General features: G+C 42.1%; 1 protein-coding gene across 1 annotated transcript; it reads left to right on the top strand.

Moving 5' to 3' along the window:
- Window positions 1–62: 62 nt before the first annotated feature.
- On the top strand, window positions 63–18,255 carry Rbbp4 (RB binding protein 4, chromatin remodeling factor). The gene is made up of 12 exons (XM_090335333.1): window positions 63–195; window positions 800–947; window positions 5,106–5,251; window positions 6,884–7,057; window positions 7,360–7,475; window positions 8,507–8,667; window positions 8,795–8,921; window positions 9,061–9,138; window positions 12,790–12,866; window positions 12,996–13,053; window positions 13,167–13,277; window positions 17,276–18,255. The coding sequence occupies exons 1-12, from the start codon at window positions 180–182 to the stop codon at window positions 17,339–17,341; spliced, it is 1,278 nt and encodes a 425-aa protein (XP_090191459.1). The 5' UTR covers window positions 63–179; the 3' UTR covers window positions 17,342–18,255.
- Window positions 18,256–18,416: the final 161 nt, after the last annotated feature.

Here is an 18,416-nt window from a genome sequence, read left to right as displayed (position 1 = left end):
CCACTTCGCCGCTCGCGGCGCTGCGATTGGCCGACGTTGGCGCGAAGGTGCGCGAGTCTGTCCTCACGCAGGGGCCGCAGGAAACAATAGAGGCCGCGCGCGCCGAGCGAGCGCTCGCTGCCTCCCCGCCCCTCTCCCAACGTACGATCCCGGGATCTCCCCCCGGCTAGCCTGCCGCCATGGCCGACAAGGAAGGTGAGAATGCTCAGGTTTCTTCAGCAGGGCGTGGGGTGCCGGGACTGCGTCGTGGCCCTGTGTAAGGCCGAATAGGGAGGGCAGGCCCGACTCTTCCCAACGGAACGAATCCCGAGTAACGCAGCCGTGAGGAGGGAACTCGCCGCGGGGCGGGCTCACAGCGCGCCAGCTCCCGGGGAGCGGATGCGGGGCGACGCCGTCGGCGGGGGCTCCGGCGAGGGTCCGGCCCTCCTTGCGCTCGCCGTCAAACCCTCTGCCTTCCCGAGCCTGAACGCCGCTCCCTCCCGCAGGGCCAGGTGCGCGGGCCGTCCCCCGGTCCTACGGACTTCCCTCCCTGCGGGCGGGCTCCGGGGTGCCCGGAGCCCTCGCCCCAAACGGGTAACGGAGTGCGTGGCCCGGGCCGCCCGAGCATTTCCGGCCTGCCGAGCTTGGAGAGCCGCGGTGGTGCCTGCGTCTAGGGAATTTGAGACAAATTCCCTCCGTTTAAGAGTCGGAGCGAAGAAGCCATTCTCGGATCCTTGGGGAGGGTTATTTTTCCCTTGTTTTTGTCTTGCTGTTGGCTAACTTGTTACTGTTTAAAAAAAAAAAACAAAACAAATTGTAGCAGCCTTTGACGATGCAGTGGAAGAGCGTGTGATCAACGAGGAGTACAAAATATGGAAAAAGAACACTCCCTTTCTGTACGATTTGGTGATGACCCATGCCCTGGAGTGGCCCAGCCTCACTGCGCAGTGGCTTCCCGACGTGACCAGGTGACAGGAATCTCTCGAACGTTACTTTGATGGCTCTTCAATATAGATGTCACACGTTGATTCTTCTAACATGTTTTTCCTCTCATGTCACCAGAGGCCATGTGATCAGAACCTTGTCTTTCCTAGCCCCAACGTAAGGCGGCATGTAAAATTATGTTATGAACTAACCAGGCCAAAGAAAAACGTGTTTTAAGTGCAATTCATTCAGCAAAATGTGTGTGTATGTTGATAGTAGGGCTTGAAATGAGGGTCAGGGTACCATCCGTAGGCCTTTTCCCTCTACACCAGCATTCTACCACTGCCTTTAGAGATAAGGGTCTCAGACAGTTTTCCTGCCTTGGTTCCCTTTGAACCTTAGTCCTCAGATCTCAGCCTTCTGAGTAGCTATGATTATGTGTGAGCCCCTGTCTTCTTGCTGTGTGTGGTTTCATTTAAGAAGATGAAGACAGGACTGGGAGTTTGGCCTAGTGATAAGAGAGCTTGCCTAGCGTACACGAAGACCTGGGTTCCATTTGTCAGTACCAGAAGTGGTGCTATTGCTAAAGTGGTAAGACTGCTAGCCTTGAGAAAGCCCAGGGGTAATGTTCAGGCTCTGAGTTCAAGCCCCAGGACTGGCAAAAAAAAAAAAAAGTGAGGGTTTTAGATTAGTATGTTTTGAAAGTACTAGATTGCACATAACGATGTAAGTCAGTATAATTATCACAAGCCTTGTGGGGTTTAAATCAAAGGCGAAATACTTCTTGGTAGGTCCAGAAGGAAATTACGATATAAATTTGAAGTAGCTGAAAATGAGTGTAGTCTGTGCACAATCTGTGCTTGTTGGGATAATTGCTTCACTTTCCAAAATATTAGGAAATTAGATTTCAAACTAAAATTAACAAGTGATGTTTACAAAACTTTACCGGAGTGATTCAAGTCTACAGGTATGGGAAGTTTGGCCCACATGTTACTAATAAGAATGGCTTAATGAAAGATAGGGATCTTTATATCCTGAAGCTTTTGTACAAAACCATACCTAGATACTTGGAATTGGAAACTTTGTGAAGACTGAAAGTTCCCATATTAACCGATTACTGATCCTCTGAAATACTTGGAATTCTGGATTGGGCAGCCTTGTCTCTAGAGTTTTCAGTGATAAAGCACTTAAGAACTAGTATTGTGCACTGGGTGTGGTCACAGTGATGTTATCTTACTGGAGTCTGTGACAGATTTTGGGTTGAGGCTTGCCTGGGCTCCACAGTAAAAACAAAAACAAAAAAAACCTGTCCCTGCCTCTATCCCCCAGTTGTTTTGAGTAGTTAATTCATAATGATTCCAGGACCTGCAAAACGACAAGAAACGGAAACCCTTTATATTTAGCTGGGTGCCAGTTACTTAGGACTATAATCCTACTTGGGAGGCTGAGATCTGAGGGTGGTAGTTCAGAGCCATCTTGGGCTTTATAGTCTGAGATAGTCTTATCTTCAATTAGCCACCAGAAAACCAAAATGAGCTATGTATGGCTCAAGTGGCTGAAGAGCTCAGGGATAGAACGTGGCTCAGAGTTCAATCCCACCAAAAAAGAAAGAAAGAAAGAAATTGGTTAAATTGTAATTCCAATATATAATCATGTGCTAAATTGTGTATTTTGGATCAGTGAGTACCTATGCCTACTAAGTTTTTTACTTTTTTAATGCTTCCCAGCTTATTACTGATTATCTTGGTTTTGAAAGCAACAAAATTAGACTAAATTCCCCAAAGCAAAAATCTACAAATTTAGTAAATTTCTGCATTAGCAGATCTAGATAAATATAAGCTGTGAACAATGTCTGGTTTAAGATGAGGACTACATGTTTATAAGCAATCAGCTCTAGTGCAAAGTGTTTACTCTGGGGGGGGGGCGTTCTAGCTTGTTTTTGTCCTTTGTTTCCCCCCCCCCCCTATTGAAACACAGCTCTAGGTTCTGTAACATTGTTCTTCTATTTTTTATTTATTTATTTATTTATTTATTTATTTATTTTGCCTGGCTTCCTAAACCCTTTCTTTTCTGTGCCCTTTTACTTCCTAGCATTATAGCCTGTCAAATTTCTACCAACATTTATATTGGTGTCTTTATATTTGTATCTCTAGACCCAATGTTGAGCTCTTGCTGTTTGTTTGGCTGCCTACTGGTACCTTCTCTGGGGTATCTCACTAGTTTCCTCAGCTTTAACACCTGATAAAAAATCTCCAGGACTTCTTGACATTTAGATTTTTCCCTTAATTCCCTATGATAGTATGTCTGACATGTGAACATCTTTCCTAGCTAGACCAGGAGTTTTCAAATTGTGATGTACAGGGATATAATCAGCTGTGAGCTGATTGCTCACGCCTGTAATCTTAGCTACTTTGGAGGCTGAGATCTGAGGGTCTCAGTTCAAAGCCAGCCCATGCATGAAAATCTGTTAGACTCTTATCTCTAATTAATAACCAGAAAATTGGAAGGAGTTCTGTGGCTCAATGTGGTAGAGCAGTCTTGGGCTGAAGAACTCAGGAACAGTGCCCAGGCGCAGAGTTCAAGCCCCATGACCCACCAAAAAATAAGTTGGAGATGTAAAATAGTGTTGTGTACCTCTGAGGTTCTTGATTCAGTAGGTCTGGACAGGACCTGATCATTTTATTATTTTTTAAAATTTAATTTAATTTTTGGTTGATCGTGGGGCTTGAATTATACTTTTGAGACAAGATCTCAACTGTTTAACACAGGCTGATCTCAAACTCATGCTTCTGCCTCAACATAGAATTCTGGGGTTACATGTGTACTTAGTACACCAAGGTTCCAGGACCATGCTTTATGCCGTTAGATTAATCCTCAAGAGAAATACAAAGTAACATTAAGCTATGTCCTCTTTAGAAATTTACCATAAGTCCTGTTTTCTACAGTATGTAGAGAATATGAATGGTATAAAATACCATTAACATGACATTTAAGGCAGTCTTTATGTAGCCCAGGCTGATTTCTTTTCTTCATTTCTTCCACTGTGTTTTTCTACCTCCAAAGCTTGAGGGGGCATGCCTTTGGTGGTAGAGCACCAACCAATGAAAGTGTCATAAGGAGTTCAAGTTAGGGGAAGGACAAAGCTAAATTTGGACTTTAGCCTTCGCTTTTTTACTTAGTGGTTGTGTAATCGTGAATTGCTTTAATTCCTTAAACTTCAAGGATCTTAACTATCAAATTAGAATATTATTACATAGTGATAGTTTAAGTTAAATAGTGTGTGTAAAGTATTACCATGGTGCTTGTTGTGTTTGAGACCTGTTTTAGTCTTTTTGGCAGTCCTGGGGCTTGAACCTAAGGCCTGGGCATGATCTCTGAGCTTCTTTGCTCAGGGTTAGCACTCTGCTATTTTACCTATGGCTCCACTTCTGGTTTCTCTTTGGGGTTAAGAGTCTCAGGGACTTTCCAGTCTGGACTGGCTTTGACCCATGATCTTCAGATCTCAGCTTCCTGAATGTCTAGGATTAGAAGCATGAGACAGTGCCAACTGGCTTTGAGTTTTATCTCAACTCTGAATGTAGTCTTTTTTTTTTTTTTTTTTTTTTTTGGCCAGTCCTGGGGCTTGAACTCGAGTGCTGTTCAAGGCTGGGGCTCTACCACTTGAACCACAGCCCCATATCCAACTTTTTTTTATGTATGTGGTACCAAGGAATCAAGCCAAGGTTTTCGTTTATGCTAAGGCAAGCACTCTACCATTAGGCCAAACTCCCGGCCCTCCTTTTTTCTTTTCAATCTAAACTTCAATACTTTGTGTACCATTCAGTGTTTTGTTTTTGTTTTGTTGGTCATGTGGCTTGAAATCTGGGCCTGGGCATTATCGCTGAGCTCTTCAGTTCAAGGCTGCCATCCTACCCCTTGGGCCACAGAACCACTTCCATCTATGTAGTTTTTTGTTGGTGTTTTCTATCTCCGGTCTTGTTCTTTCCCTCCTTCCACTCTGCTGAGGTTTGAACTCAGTTTACGTTTAGTCAGTATTTTGGGGGGGGGGGGGAGTCAGGTGGTGCTAGGGATTATCCTCACGCTATATTAAAATTAGCTCTTTAATAGTTTTTTCCATTTAAAATCTAGATGCTATGATGAATTTTACATGTATGTGCTATCTCTTGTTGTTACTAATTAATGAGTGACTATTACTATTACAGACCTGAAGGGAAAGATTTCAGTATTCATCGCCTTGTCCTGGGGACACATACGTCGGATGAACAAAACCACCTTGTGATAGCCAGTGTACAGCTTCCCAATGATGATGCTCAGTTTGATGCATCACACTATGACAGTGAGAAAGGAGGTACGAATATTAGATGATGAGAAAGGTTTTTATCTTTCATACTTATGAGTTGTTGAAAGAAAGATAGCCAGTTTGATAAGAGTAGCCTCTCAAGTTAGAAATAAAATTTAAGCTTAGGAAAGCTGAGTTTAACACATGCTTGATTCTATGCCTTTGCTCTAAGTTTTCCTTTAATAAAAATGAATAGCCAGGTTCAAATGGCTCATACCTATAATCCTAGCTACTCAGGAAGCTAAGATCAGAGGATTACAGTTGGAAACTAGCCTAGTCAGGAAATCTGTGACTCTTATCTCCAGTTAGTCAGCAAAAAGTGAAGCTGTGGCTCAGGTGGTACAGTGCTAGTTAGCTTTTGGCAAACAACAAAAAAATAGATGAGGAACAGTGCTCAAGACCTGAAACCATCACCAAAAAGAAGGAAAAAGATGGTAGAATTTCTGCAATAGAAGCAAAGGTCTACCTCTATTTTTTGTGTCAGATTTGAAGACTTAACTACAACCCAGTGTTACTAAAACAGCAACAATGTTAATTAAATAGAGCTCTTGTGTCTCACTTTCTTTAAAAGAAATAGTATGGAAAGAAGATGGGATGATTTCTCATCCCAATCCAGAGAACGTCAAATCATGTGGCTGGGAATGTGGCTTAGTAGTAGAGTACTAGCATTGAGCACAGAGGGGCTCAGAGACAGAGGCCGGGCCCTGAGTTCAAGCCCAGGACTGTCAAAAAAAGAAAACAAAAAGTCATGTGAAGATGAACTTCTATAGTGTTTAATACTGTAGTTTGTCATTAAAATAGTAAGTTATTTATTCAGCATCTATGTTTGTACCTCGAGTGAGATTTGAAAAGTGTATATTATGAGCCTCCCTTTGAAATGAATTGGCCACTAGTTTGTTTGTTTGTTTCTTTCTTTCTTTCTTTTTTTTTTGTGGGTCATGGGACTTGAATTCCAGGCCTGGTCTCTGTCCCTGAGATTTTCAGCTCAAGGCTACCACCCTACCTCTTGAACCCCAGCCCCACTTCCTATTTTCTAGTGATTGATAAAAGTTTCATGTTCATTAGTGCCGGGCTGGCTTTGAACCTTGATCCTCAGATCTCAGCCTCCTGAGTAGCTAGGATTACAGGCTTGAGCCACCACTCCTAGCTCTTAGTTTCTTTTTATTATCATTTTTTAAGTAGTCTACAAGTGGGTTTCAATTTATCAGTGTTGCCCCTTTTATCATTCGGCCTTACTTAATTTCACATAGTAATGTACCACGAGCCAGGTTAGGTGGCTCATGCCTGTAATCTTAGCTACTCAGGAGGCGGAGCTCTAAGGATCGTGGTTCAAAGCCAGCATGGGTACTAAAGGGCACTAAATAAAGTCTGTGAGACTCTTACAAACCCAGATGAGGTGCTATGGCTCAAGGAGGACAACACCCAGGCCCAGAGTTAAGACCCATAACCAACAATAAGAAAGTATTTTGTACTTAACTACATACCTGGAGTTTAGAAGGATATGAAGCACTGGGGTGCCAACAGATGTCTAGTATTATAAATGCCTTTGCTGTGAAAGGCTTTTCCTGAGTTCTTGCATATTGAATGATAGATACAGAATAGCTCTTATTTTTCTCTCACTTAAGGTTAATTTGTTTACAGAATTTGGAGGTTTCGGTTCTGTCAGTGGGAAAATTGAAATAGAAATCAAGATCAACCATGAAGGAGAAGTAAACAGGGCCCGTTACATGCCTCAGAATCCTTGCATCATTGCAACCAAGACTCCATCCAGTGATGTTCTTGTTTTTGACTACACAAAACATCCTTCTAAACCAGGTACTGCCTTTTTTAGGTTCACTTATTCCAAGTTTAATTGCTTCCTTTTTAAAATAATTTAGCCTCTTGGAATTTATATTGATTTGTGTGAATAGTTTTCTTACACTTTTTCCAAATGGGGGGAAAAAAAAACCTTAGAACAGAATGATGGTACTATAGCTATAGCATTTTGAAAAATTGTTTGTGAATGCTAAGAAGCTTTAGAGCTTTAGACACCATGATCAGTGGTACGTTCTGTTTTGCTTAGTAGACCCAGAGAAACAGTGGACTTGATAGTCTTGATATGTTTGTTAACTTTGCAGACCCTTCTGGAGAGTGTAATCCAGACTTACGTCTCCGTGGACATCAGAAGGAAGGCTATGGGCTTTCTTGGAACCCAAATCTCAGTGGGCACTTACTTAGTGCTTCGGATGATCATGTGTGTATCTTTGCAATTTTGAAGCAAATCTGAACTGACTATCAGTTTCATTGGGGAAACGTGGAGGGCGGGCATGTAGTGAGAAACTTTTAATTCCCCCCTCCCCCCCCCCCCCAGTCCTGGGGTTTGATTGAGCACAGGGCCTGGGCACTGCCCCTGAGCCTCTTTGTGCTCAAGGTTAGGACTCTAGCATTTCCAGCTTTTTCTGAATTATTTATTGGAAGTATGAATCTCAGACTTTGCTGTCCAGGCTAGCTTCAAACCCCAATCCTCATATCTCAGCCTCTTGAAAATCTAAGATTATAGGTGTGAGCACCCAGCTCCTGGTCTTCCATGTAATTTTTAACTTAACTCTTTTTTGGGGGGGGGGAGTCATAGGCTTAAACTCCTTAGCCTGGGCACTGTCCCTGAGCTCTTCAGCTCAAGGCTGCCACCCTACCGTTGAGCAAAGCCTCACTTTCCAATTTCTAGAGGTTAATTGGAGATAAGAGTCTCAGGTTTTGTGCCCAGGCTGGCTTTGAATCTTGATCCTCAGATCTCAGCCTCCTTAGTAGCTAGGATTACAGACATGAGCCACCGCACCGGCTTATATTTAACTTTTAAGACAGGTTAAATAATCTTGAAATACATTGCAACTATGCAATCGATATAAAACCCTTTGATACAGTTAATGTTCACCAACATAAACACTGAAGTCAAGTTGTGGCTCAAGTGGTAAAGTACTAGCTGAACAAAACAGCTTAGAGACAGTACCCAGCCCTCAGCTCAATCCCCAGGGCAAACCCCCCCCCCCCCCAAAAAAAAAATTCACAGGAAAATAAAATTATCTCAGTTGTAGAGGTACCAGCATGAAGAGGAGAGAGAAAATGAAGAGTTTGTATGAGGATGACTATCGTGATAGGGGTTTATTTGAAAGGAATACGAGAATGAGGGAAAGATAGAATAAAGTTGATAGGAGTGTATTGTGTACATAGATGGAAATCTCAGTGAAACTGTGCTTAACTAATGTATGCTAATTTTTAAAACTTAAGACCATCTGCTTATGGGATATCAGTGCAGTTCCAAAGGAAGGAAAAGTGGTAGATGCGAAGACCATCTTCACGGGGCATACAGCAGTAGTAGAAGATGTTTCCTGGCATCTGCTTCATGAGTCTCTTTTTGGGTCAGTTGCTGATGATCAGAAACTGATGATGTGAGTAGAATCCATTGTTAAGTTTTTATTCACATTATTTAAGTTTTATATTAGTCACCATTTCATGCTTTTTTCCATTTGCTCTTTTTCTTTTTTTTCCTTTTTTTTTTTTTTTTAATAACCAAAGTTGGGATACTCGTTCAAACAATACTTCCAAGCCAAGCCACTCAGTTGATGCTCACACTGCTGAAGTGAACTGCTTATCTTTCAATCCTTATAGTGAGTTCATTCTTGCCACAGGATCAGCTGACAAGGTCAGTTTGGTTTATTTTAAAGGAATAAAACATAGGGTAAATTTCTCTAGCATCTTTTAAATGTGCAGAGGTCTTTCAGTTAATGGAATTTTTTTCTTTCTTACAAAAACATTATTGATCTTTTCTTTTTTGTACATAGACTGTTGCCTTGTGGGACCTGAGAAATCTGAAACTTAAGTTGCATTCCTTTGAATCACATAAGGATGAAATATTCCAGGTAAGAAAAACCAATGCTGTTTTTGTTGTTGCTGTTAAGACCATTTAGGCTTAGACAACATACGGGAAGAGAATGGGTATACTTGTGCTAACATTGCTAGAAATAATAGAAGTCTTTTATGTGTCATTGCTATTTCAGCTCCATGAGAATAGTAGTTAGTAGATGTCTATCTACATTCTTAAAATGTTAGCAAAACCTACTATTAATATTGTCATGCACACCTATAATTCCAGCGTACAAGAGACTGAAGCAGGATGATTGATAGGTAGAGGCCAATTTATACTACACAGTGAGGTCCACTACCTTTTCTCAGAAGGATGAATGATTTAATGGGTCAGCTTTACTCCTGTTTCTTCCCTTGTTTTTATTTTTATCGGGTTTGGGGCTTGATCTCTGGGCCTGGGTGCTGTCTCTTAAGCTCTTCAGCTCAAGTCTAACACTCTACCACTTGAGCCACAGCACCACTTCCTGTTTTCTGGTGGTTAATTAGAGATAAGAGTCTAATAGACTTTTCATGCGTGGCCTGGATGTGAACTCTGCAGTTCTCCAGATCTCAGCCCCCTGAGTATCCAGGATTACAGGCAGGACCCACTGTTGCCTGGCTCCCTTATTTATTTTCTCCCCCCACCTCTCTCCTTCTTTCTCTCCCTCCCTTCCCCCCCTTCTTTCTTTCTTTGTGGGTCAGCCTGGGCCCAGTCCCTGAGCTCTTCAGCTCAAGGCTATCACCCCACTTCCCATTTTCTAGAGGTTAATTGGAGATAAAAGTCTCAGGTCCTTTTGTGCCCAGGCTGGTTTTGAACTTTGGTCCTCAGGTCTCAGCCTCCTGAGTAGCTAGGATTATAGGCCTGAGCCACTGCTCCTGGCTTAATTTTTTTCATTTTTTATTTCATTTATTTTTCCAGTCCTGGGGCTTGAACTCAGGGCCTGGGTACTATCCTTGAGCTCTCTCAAGGCTAGTGCTCTATCACTTGAGCATAGCACCACTTTTGTCTTTTTCTGTTTGTGGTACCAAGGAGTCTAAACCCAGGGCTTCCTGCATGCTAGGTAAGCACTGTAACATAGGCCACACTCCCAGCCCTATTTTTTATTTTATTAATGGGAAGTGGCCACCTTGGGACTTGAACACAGCCTAGATGCTGTCCATGAGTGGTTTTCCTGAAGGCTAGCACTGTGTGCCACAGCTCTACTTGTGGCTTTTGTGGAAAAGTGGGTATTAGAGTCTTACGGACTTTCCTGCCTGACTGGCTTTGCACCTTGATCCTTACATCTCAGCCTTCTAAGTTAAGATTACCAGTGTGAGCCACTTGCACCGAGCTCCTTATTTTCATTGGTTATAGCTTGAATCTGTGTTTGGTTTCATATAAGCCTATATTATCTTCATATCTTCTACTTCAGCAGTTTAAGCTCTTAACATTCAAGCCCTCTCAGTAAATAATCACACCGTGTCCAAAGTTAAAGCTCTCTAAGGAATATGTGTTATTAGTTTTATCAAAACCTTGAGTTTTCATACTGAATCTGGAAATCATGGTAATATTTCTGTATTCCCTGCCCTCCACAAGTTTAGGATCAGAAGAATAATAAATTTAGGGCCAGTCTGGGCCACCTAGATTCTGTTGAAGAAAACAAAGGATTAGTGTAGTTGAACACACCTGTAATCCCAGCTACTGTCAGGAGAATCTCTGGTTAAAATCAGCCTAGACGGAAAGTTAGCAAAACCTAATCTCAACCAGAAAGCCAAGGATGCTGACATACCCTGTAATCCAACCCACATGGGAAGAATGGTTAGAAGAGTCTCAGTCTAAGAACAGTTCTAGGAAAAACATAAAACCTATCCCCAAAAAGCTTTAGATATGCTACAAGTGGTAGAGTGCATTCCTAGCAAGGCCTGAATTTAAAATCTTGGTGGTACTTACCAGGTATGAAGGAGGGGCTACATAAAGATTTCTTTTTTTGTTTTGTTTAGTTGTTGGTTGTAGGGTTTGAACTCTGGGTCTGGGCTCTGTCCCTGAGCTCTTCAGTGCAAGGCTACCACCCCCACCCCTTGAGCCATAGTGCCACTTCAAGTTTTCTAGTGGTTAATTGGAGAAAAGGGTCTCACATTCTGTTCTTTCATGCCCAATGCTGGCTTTGAACTGCGACCCTCAGATCTCAGCCTCCCGAGTAGCTGGGATTACAGGCAGGAGCCACCATGCCCTGCAGAGATTAGCTAATTTTGAAAGGTATAACTAGTCTAATAGTATAGTCTCCTAATGTAGAGCTGGGCTATTGCTGGTGGCTCATGCCTGTAGTCCTAGCTGCCTAGGAAGCTGAGATTGACTTTCAAAGCCAGCTCAGACAGCAAAGTCTGAGACTCGTCCAATCAACTGCCAAAAAAACCAGAAGCTGAGTTGTGGCAAAAGTGGTTAGAGCACTATGCTTGAGCTTTTGTGCTCAAGGATAGTGCCCTGACCCTGAATTAAAGCCCCAGGATCAACACATACACAAAGACTACAATTTAGAGATCATTACAATGAAAGATTGTGTTGAGAATCTGGTTTTTTTGTTTGTTTGTTTGTTTGTTTAGTTTTAATATAGGTTCTCTCTCCCCCTCCCCCTCTCTTTTTGTGTGTCATGGGGCTTGAACTCCTTAGCCTGGGCACTGTCCCTGAGCTCTTCAGGTCAAGGTTACTGTCCTACCCTTGAGCCAAGCCCCACTTTCTGTTTTTCTAGAAGTTAATTGGAGATAAGAGTGTCAGGTCCTTTTGTGCCTGTCTGGCTTTGAACCTTGATCCTCAGATCTCAGCCTCCTGAGTAGCTAGGATTACAGGCATGAACCACTGCTGGCAATATAGAATCTCTTTATGTAGCCTAACGCTCCATCCTTTTGTTCAAGTTGGAACTGCAGGCATGTACCACCACATCCCATCAACCTGTTTGTCTTTGGTTTATAATGAATGGTGTTCTTACATGAAGAGTGTCCAACTTTTCTTGAACTCTGAGCCTGGGCACTGTCCCTGAGGTTCTTTTGCTCAAGGCTAGCACTCTACCTCTTGCGCCATAGAACCACTCTGGCTTTTTCTGTTTGTGTGGTACTAAGGAAGTGAGCCCAGGGTTTCATGCATGCTAGGCAAGCACTCTACCACTAAGCCACATTCCTATCAGTGTTTTATGGAATTTTGAGTGGAACAAGAGTTGATGGAAATTGAACTCGGGACCTCTTGAAATATGAGGCAGCTGAGCTGCACACACCAAGCTCAATAAAAAGATAAAATACTTAGAATAATAATATACGTGTCGTCTGTATTTTAGTTCTTAGGCCAAAATTGGATTGCATTTGACGAAAGGCCAGGATTAGACATTATAATTAAATACACTCTCCAGAAATACACGATGGGATGGAACAGAAGCTTTTACCCTAGTTCTAGTAATAAATTTTTGGCTTAGGCACTGTCCCTGAGCAGCTTTTATTTACTGAAGATGAGTACTGCCACTTGAGCTACAGTGCCACTTCTGGCTTTTTCTGCATATGTGGTACTGAGGAATTGAACCCAGAGCTTCATGCATGCTAGGCAAGCACTCTACCACTAAGTCATTCTCAGCCCCCTTACAGAGTTTTTTAGTTGTTAATTTTTTTTCTTTTATAATTTATGACTTTTTTTTTCTTATGTGTAGGTTCAGTGGTCCCCTCATAATGAGACTATTCTGGCTTCTAGTGGTACTGATCGCAGACTGAATGTCTGGGATTTAAGGTGAGTCTTTGTTTCTGTTCTCTATGTTAGACTCAGGCGCATGGTCTTCAACTTGCTAGGTAGGCAGTGTACCTGTTGATTCACACCTCCAGCCCTGTCTTAACTTTTTAAAATTATCTTTTATGCTAGTAAAATTGGAGAAGAACAATCCCCGGAAGATGCAGAAGATGGCCCACCAGAGTTGTTGGTAGGTTTATGACATAAGCATTGAGACATACTGAATAGTCTCTAACCTTTTTTCATAATTTGTAATTTATAAGTCTTCTGTCTATATTTTATATCCTTTTGTTCCTCTTTCAGTTTATTCATGGTGGCCATACTGCCAAGATATCTGATTTCTCCTGGAATCCCAATGAACCTTGGGTGATTTGTTCTGTATCAGAAGATAATATCATGCAGGTGTGGCAAATGGTAAGTGTTTTCGTGTGCTTTTTGTGTGTATACATGCACACCAGTGTCAGTACTAGATCTTAAATTTGTCTTCATGGTTTTACTTCCCTTTCTTTTTTTTTGCCAGTCCTGGGCCTTGAACTCAGGGCCTGAGTACTGTCCGTGGGCTTCCTCAAGGCTAGAGCTCTACCACTTGAGCCTCATCACCACTTTCGGCTTTTTTCTATGTATGTGGTACTGAGGAATTGAACCCGGGTCTTCATGCATGCTGGGCAAGCACTCTATCACTAGGCCAAACTCCCAGCCCTCACTTGGCTTTTTCTCTCAAGGATAACATTCTACCTCCTTTTTTTTTTTTTTTTTTTTTTTTCCTGCCAGTACTGGGTATTGAAACTCAAGGCTTGAATGCTCTCCTTGAGCTTTCTCAAGGTTGGCTCTCTACTACTTGAGCGACAGCATCACTTCTGGCTTTTTTCTGTGTATCTGGTACTGAGGAATTGAACCTGGGTCTTTGTGAATGCTAGGCAAGCACTCTACCAGTAGGCCAAACTCCCAGCCCGACACTCTACTTCTTGAGCCAAACCCTCATATCAGGTTTTTGCTAGTTAATTCAGAGAAGGGGTTTCATGGACTTTTCTGTCTTGGCTGTAATGTACAGGAGGATTACAGTCAGGTAATGAGTACATTGCATGCACTCTTTTCTTTTTTTTTTTTGGTCGATCCATGGGGCTTCAACTCTGAGTCTGGGTACTGTACTTGAGCTCTTAAGGCTAACACTCTACTGTTTTTTTTTTTTGCCAGTCCTGCACCTTGAACTCCAGGCTTGAGCACTGTCTTTGGGCTTTCTTAAGGCTGGTGCTCTACCATTTGAGCCACAGCACCACTTCTGGTTTTCTGGTTGTTAATTGGAGATAGGGGTCTCACAGACTTTTGTGCCCCAGCTGGCTTTGAACCACGATCCTCAGATCTCAGCCTCCTAAGTAGCTAGGATTACAGGCATGCACCACTGGTGCCCAGCAGTACATTTCTATTTGAACAGTGTCATCCCTCCCTGATTTTTTTCCCAACACCAGTTATTTCTAACTCAGCTAAGAAAAACAAGTCTCCATGGCTATGGTTATTCTTTTTTCTTCCTTCCTTCTTCCTTCTTCTTCCTAAAGTCTCCCCAACTGATGGGGCTTTAGAATTAAGAAGACTTCCATGTCTGTTTATCTCTACCTAAACATCTCAGCAGTGTTTCTGACATCCCTCTTATAAAAACAAGCATGTACACAAGGAGGTATATCAAAATAACCATTTGTCTGTTGTATCCATCTAAAATATAAAAACATTTCTTACTGTACCCTTATTTTACATGATTATCCTTTTGTGAATTTTTAGAGCACCCAGACATATTAGTAAGAATAACTTAAAGCAACTCCAGGTTCAGTCTTCAGTTCCTTTCCCCCAGGAAAAAAAAACATGTCTATTGACTATTATACAAGAAAATTGCATTCTGAAGATAAAGCACCTGAGGGATTTTTTTTTTTTTTTTTTTTTTTTGCCAGTCGTGGGCTTGAGCTCAGGGCCTGAGCACTGTCCTTGGACTTTCTCAGGCTAGAGCTCTAGCCCTTGAGCCTCAGCACCATTTCTGGCTTTTTTTCTATGTATGTGGTACCGAGGAATCGAACCCGGGTCTTCATGCATGCTAGGCAAGCACTTTAACCACTAGGCCAAACTCCCAGCCCCGTGAGGGATATTTTTGATAATTTTAATGTGAAGAACATTTTAATCAAAATATCATTAGTAAAGATAAGCCACATGGGGTTGGTGGCTCAGGCCTGTAATCCTAACTACTTAGGAGGTTGAGATTTGAGGCTCCACCTTAGCTACCAAAAAACTAGAAGTAGAGCTGTGACACAAGTGGAAGAGTCTTGAGCAAATAAAGCTAAGGATATAGTACCCAAGCCCTGAGTTCGAGCTCTAGTATTGGCACAGAAGAAAAATAAGCCATGCTTAGTGGCACATTGTTAGGCCAGAAAACCACCCAGATACATAGAAAAAAGAAGCGTTTATGCCAACAAAAGGATGGACAATGCCCTTTCTCACAAAGGTGACGTCTTATCATCTAGGGCAGATACTAGGAGGTGAGGACCGACCTGGTAAGGACATGTGGTCTAGGAACTTCATCATAACAGGCTAAGATTTATGTCAGCTGCCCAAATAGTAGATAGGGGCTTGTAGCTGGCCAGACTGAAGGTCACTTTTAAGGGGTCCTGTTTCCTTATATGGTTGTAACTCCCCCAGTGGAGAGTCATCTCAAGGTAAAGGGAAGGAGGCTGATTATTTACTGCCTGTATCAGATGGACCTAGTGATGAACTCTGGGAATGTGCCTGCCAGGTCCTGGGAAAGTAGCGTAAGTTATGGGAAAAGAGCCTGTTGGACTAACATATATCTTCACATGTAATCCCTGTCTTGAAGCTAGGAGTTCTAGAACAACTTGAGAATAGACCTGAATGAACCTCAGTGGTTGAATGCTTGCCTTCATGTGTGAGATTTTAAGTTTAGGGGTTTTTTTGTTTGTTTGTTTCCAGTTGTGGGATTTGAACTCTAGGCCTGGGCATTGTCCCTGGGCTCTTCAACTCAAGGCTACCACCCTACCCCTTGACCCACAGTGCCGCTTCTGGCTTTCTGGGGTTAATTAGAGATAAAAGCCCAGTGGCCACTTCTAGCTTTTTTAATAAGTTAATTAGACATAATCTCATGGACTTGCTGGGAGTGGTGGCTCACACCTGTAATCCTCGCTACTTAGGAGGCTGAGATCTGAGGATCAAAGTTCAAAGCCAGCCCTGGCATAAAAGGACCTGAGACTGTATCTCAGTTAATCTTTAGAAAAGGGAACTGGTGCTTGGCTCAAGGGTAGGGCAGTACCTTGAGCTAAAGAGCTCAAGGACAGCAGCATCCACACTGAATTCAAGCTCCATTGCCCACCAAGAAAAAAAAAAAGAGTCCTAGACCCTAGTACTCAAGCTGGCTTTGCAGCACAATCCTCAGATCTCAGCCTGTTGATTAGCTAGGATTACATGCAGAGCCAGTACCTCTGCTTCTCATTTTTTATTGAATTTAGCCAGTGTTTCATGCCTGTAATCCTAGCTACCCAGGAGGCTGAAATCTGAGAATCACAATTCAAAACCAACCCAAGCAGACAGATCTATGAGGCTCCTATCTCTAATTAAATTTTGATCCTCAGGTTTCAGCCTTCTGGGTAGCTAGGATTACAAGTGTGAGCCAGTAGCTCCTGGCTCTGTTTTTATTTTTCTGCCACCAAGCCATACTCCCAGTCCACTATTTTTCTTATAGTAACATGCCTTGGCTTTGAACCTCAATCCTCATACCTCACTCTCTTGAGTAGCTAGGATTGCAGGCGGGAACCACCAGTGCCTGGCAAATAATCTATTTTATGGACATGATTTTTCCCATCAGTTGGTGCACATGACTTTATAGCATTTCATCAAAGGACTCTAATGTTAGTTATGAAAACCAGCAGCAACCAAATCTAATGCTCAGGCCTCTGACTGACCAGTTACCCATTTTTCTGTGTAATATGCCCATCATCAGGGTTGGGAGCATAGCCTAGTGGTAGAGTGCTTGCCTAGCATGCATGGAGCCCTGTTAGATTCCTCAGTACCACATACTCAGAAAAGGCCAAAAGGGGCATGTGGCTCAAGTGGCAGAGTGCTGGCCTTGAGCAAAAAGTGTCCAAGGACAGTGCCCAGGCTCTGAGGTCAAGCTCCAGGCCTGGCAAGAAGATAAAAATATATATCTATGTATACACCCATCATCACTCACGATTCACGTCCATATATGTTTCCTGTTGCTGCTCTCAACAGTGACAGTTGAATAGTTTGAGCTGTATTGCTCATAGTAATAAAATGCTGTCTGGTAGCTGTGGCTCATTCTGTAGTGGGATCCTTAATTACAAGAAGTGGTCTAAATGTTCACTAAATATATTATTCTCTGCTTTTTTTTTTCTGGACAGGCAGAGAACATTTACAATGATGAAGACCCTGAAGGAAGTGTCGATCCAGAAGGACAGGGATCTTAGATATGTCTGCACTTGTGGTTTTAGACTCCCCTTTTTATTCTTTTCTACCCTGAGATTGATTTAACACTGGTTTTGAGACACAGACTTTGTTCAGCTATCCCTCTATTATAATAGTACCACCAACAATGCCATTAACCCAAACAGTGGATATTTTCTAAATGTTAATTGGGGGACTTAATTCAACAAAGCCACAGATGTGTATTTAAATACTCTTCAGGAATTTTCTAGTAAAAACCTAGGTCTAAAGTAGCTACAGAAAGGGATATGTTACGTGTGATTATTTTTCTTCTTAAGCTATATCCCCAGTTTTTCAAAGTAAAGGCTAGAGCGAGTAAGGAATAGAGCCAAATGAGGTAGGTGTCTGAGCCATGAAGTATAAATACTGAAAGATGTCATTTTTATTCAGGAATAAGGGGAGATTTAAGTCATAGATCCCTAAAGAATTCACACCTGACTTTCCAGGATGCACATTTTCCTATGTAGACCAGTCTTCTCTTGGTTTCTTCAGCTAATTTGAAACTACATGTTTCTCCTTTCCCATATATTTTTTGCTCATTAGTGTATTTCTTGGGCTGTTTTCATATTATGCCTTTCCTTTCTGTGAAATGGTTTTTGTTGTGTTTTGTTTTTTTAACTTGGGACCACCAAGTTGTAAAGTTGTATGTTTTTACCTGGCAGTTGTACCACAGGTGGACTGCCAAGTTAAGAAGAGTGAACTGATAGCTTATATTTGTTCTTAAAATAAATTAATCCTTGATAAAAGTTGCTTTTTTTTTTTTTTTGGTAGGAGTTAGTCCTTGATCAGTAGTTTGATACCATCTCCATTTTGGGTGACTCGTTTCACCAGCAGGCCTGTTAATCTCCATGACTAACTGTGTAAGTGCTTATAATGGAATAAATTGCTTTTCTACATAGCCCTATGCTATAATGGGTTTTATTTATCACAGATCACTCATCAAACAACAGCCTCTGGCATTTAGTTATTCTGATGACAAGTTATTTTCAGTGGTCTTTGACTGTAGAGAATGACTGAATATAATATACCCAAACCTATAGAAAACAGCTTAAAGACATA

This window comes from Megascapheus bottae, chromosome 6, assembly GCF_031878675.1.
Source record: "Megascapheus bottae isolate mThoBot1 chromosome 6, mThoBot2.hap1, whole genome shotgun sequence".
Taxonomy (NCBI): domain Eukaryota; kingdom Metazoa; phylum Chordata; class Mammalia; order Rodentia; family Geomyidae; genus Megascapheus; species Megascapheus bottae.
The sequence above is the reverse complement of the archived record's forward strand: the minus strand, read 5'-3'. Positions and strand labels throughout refer to the sequence as shown.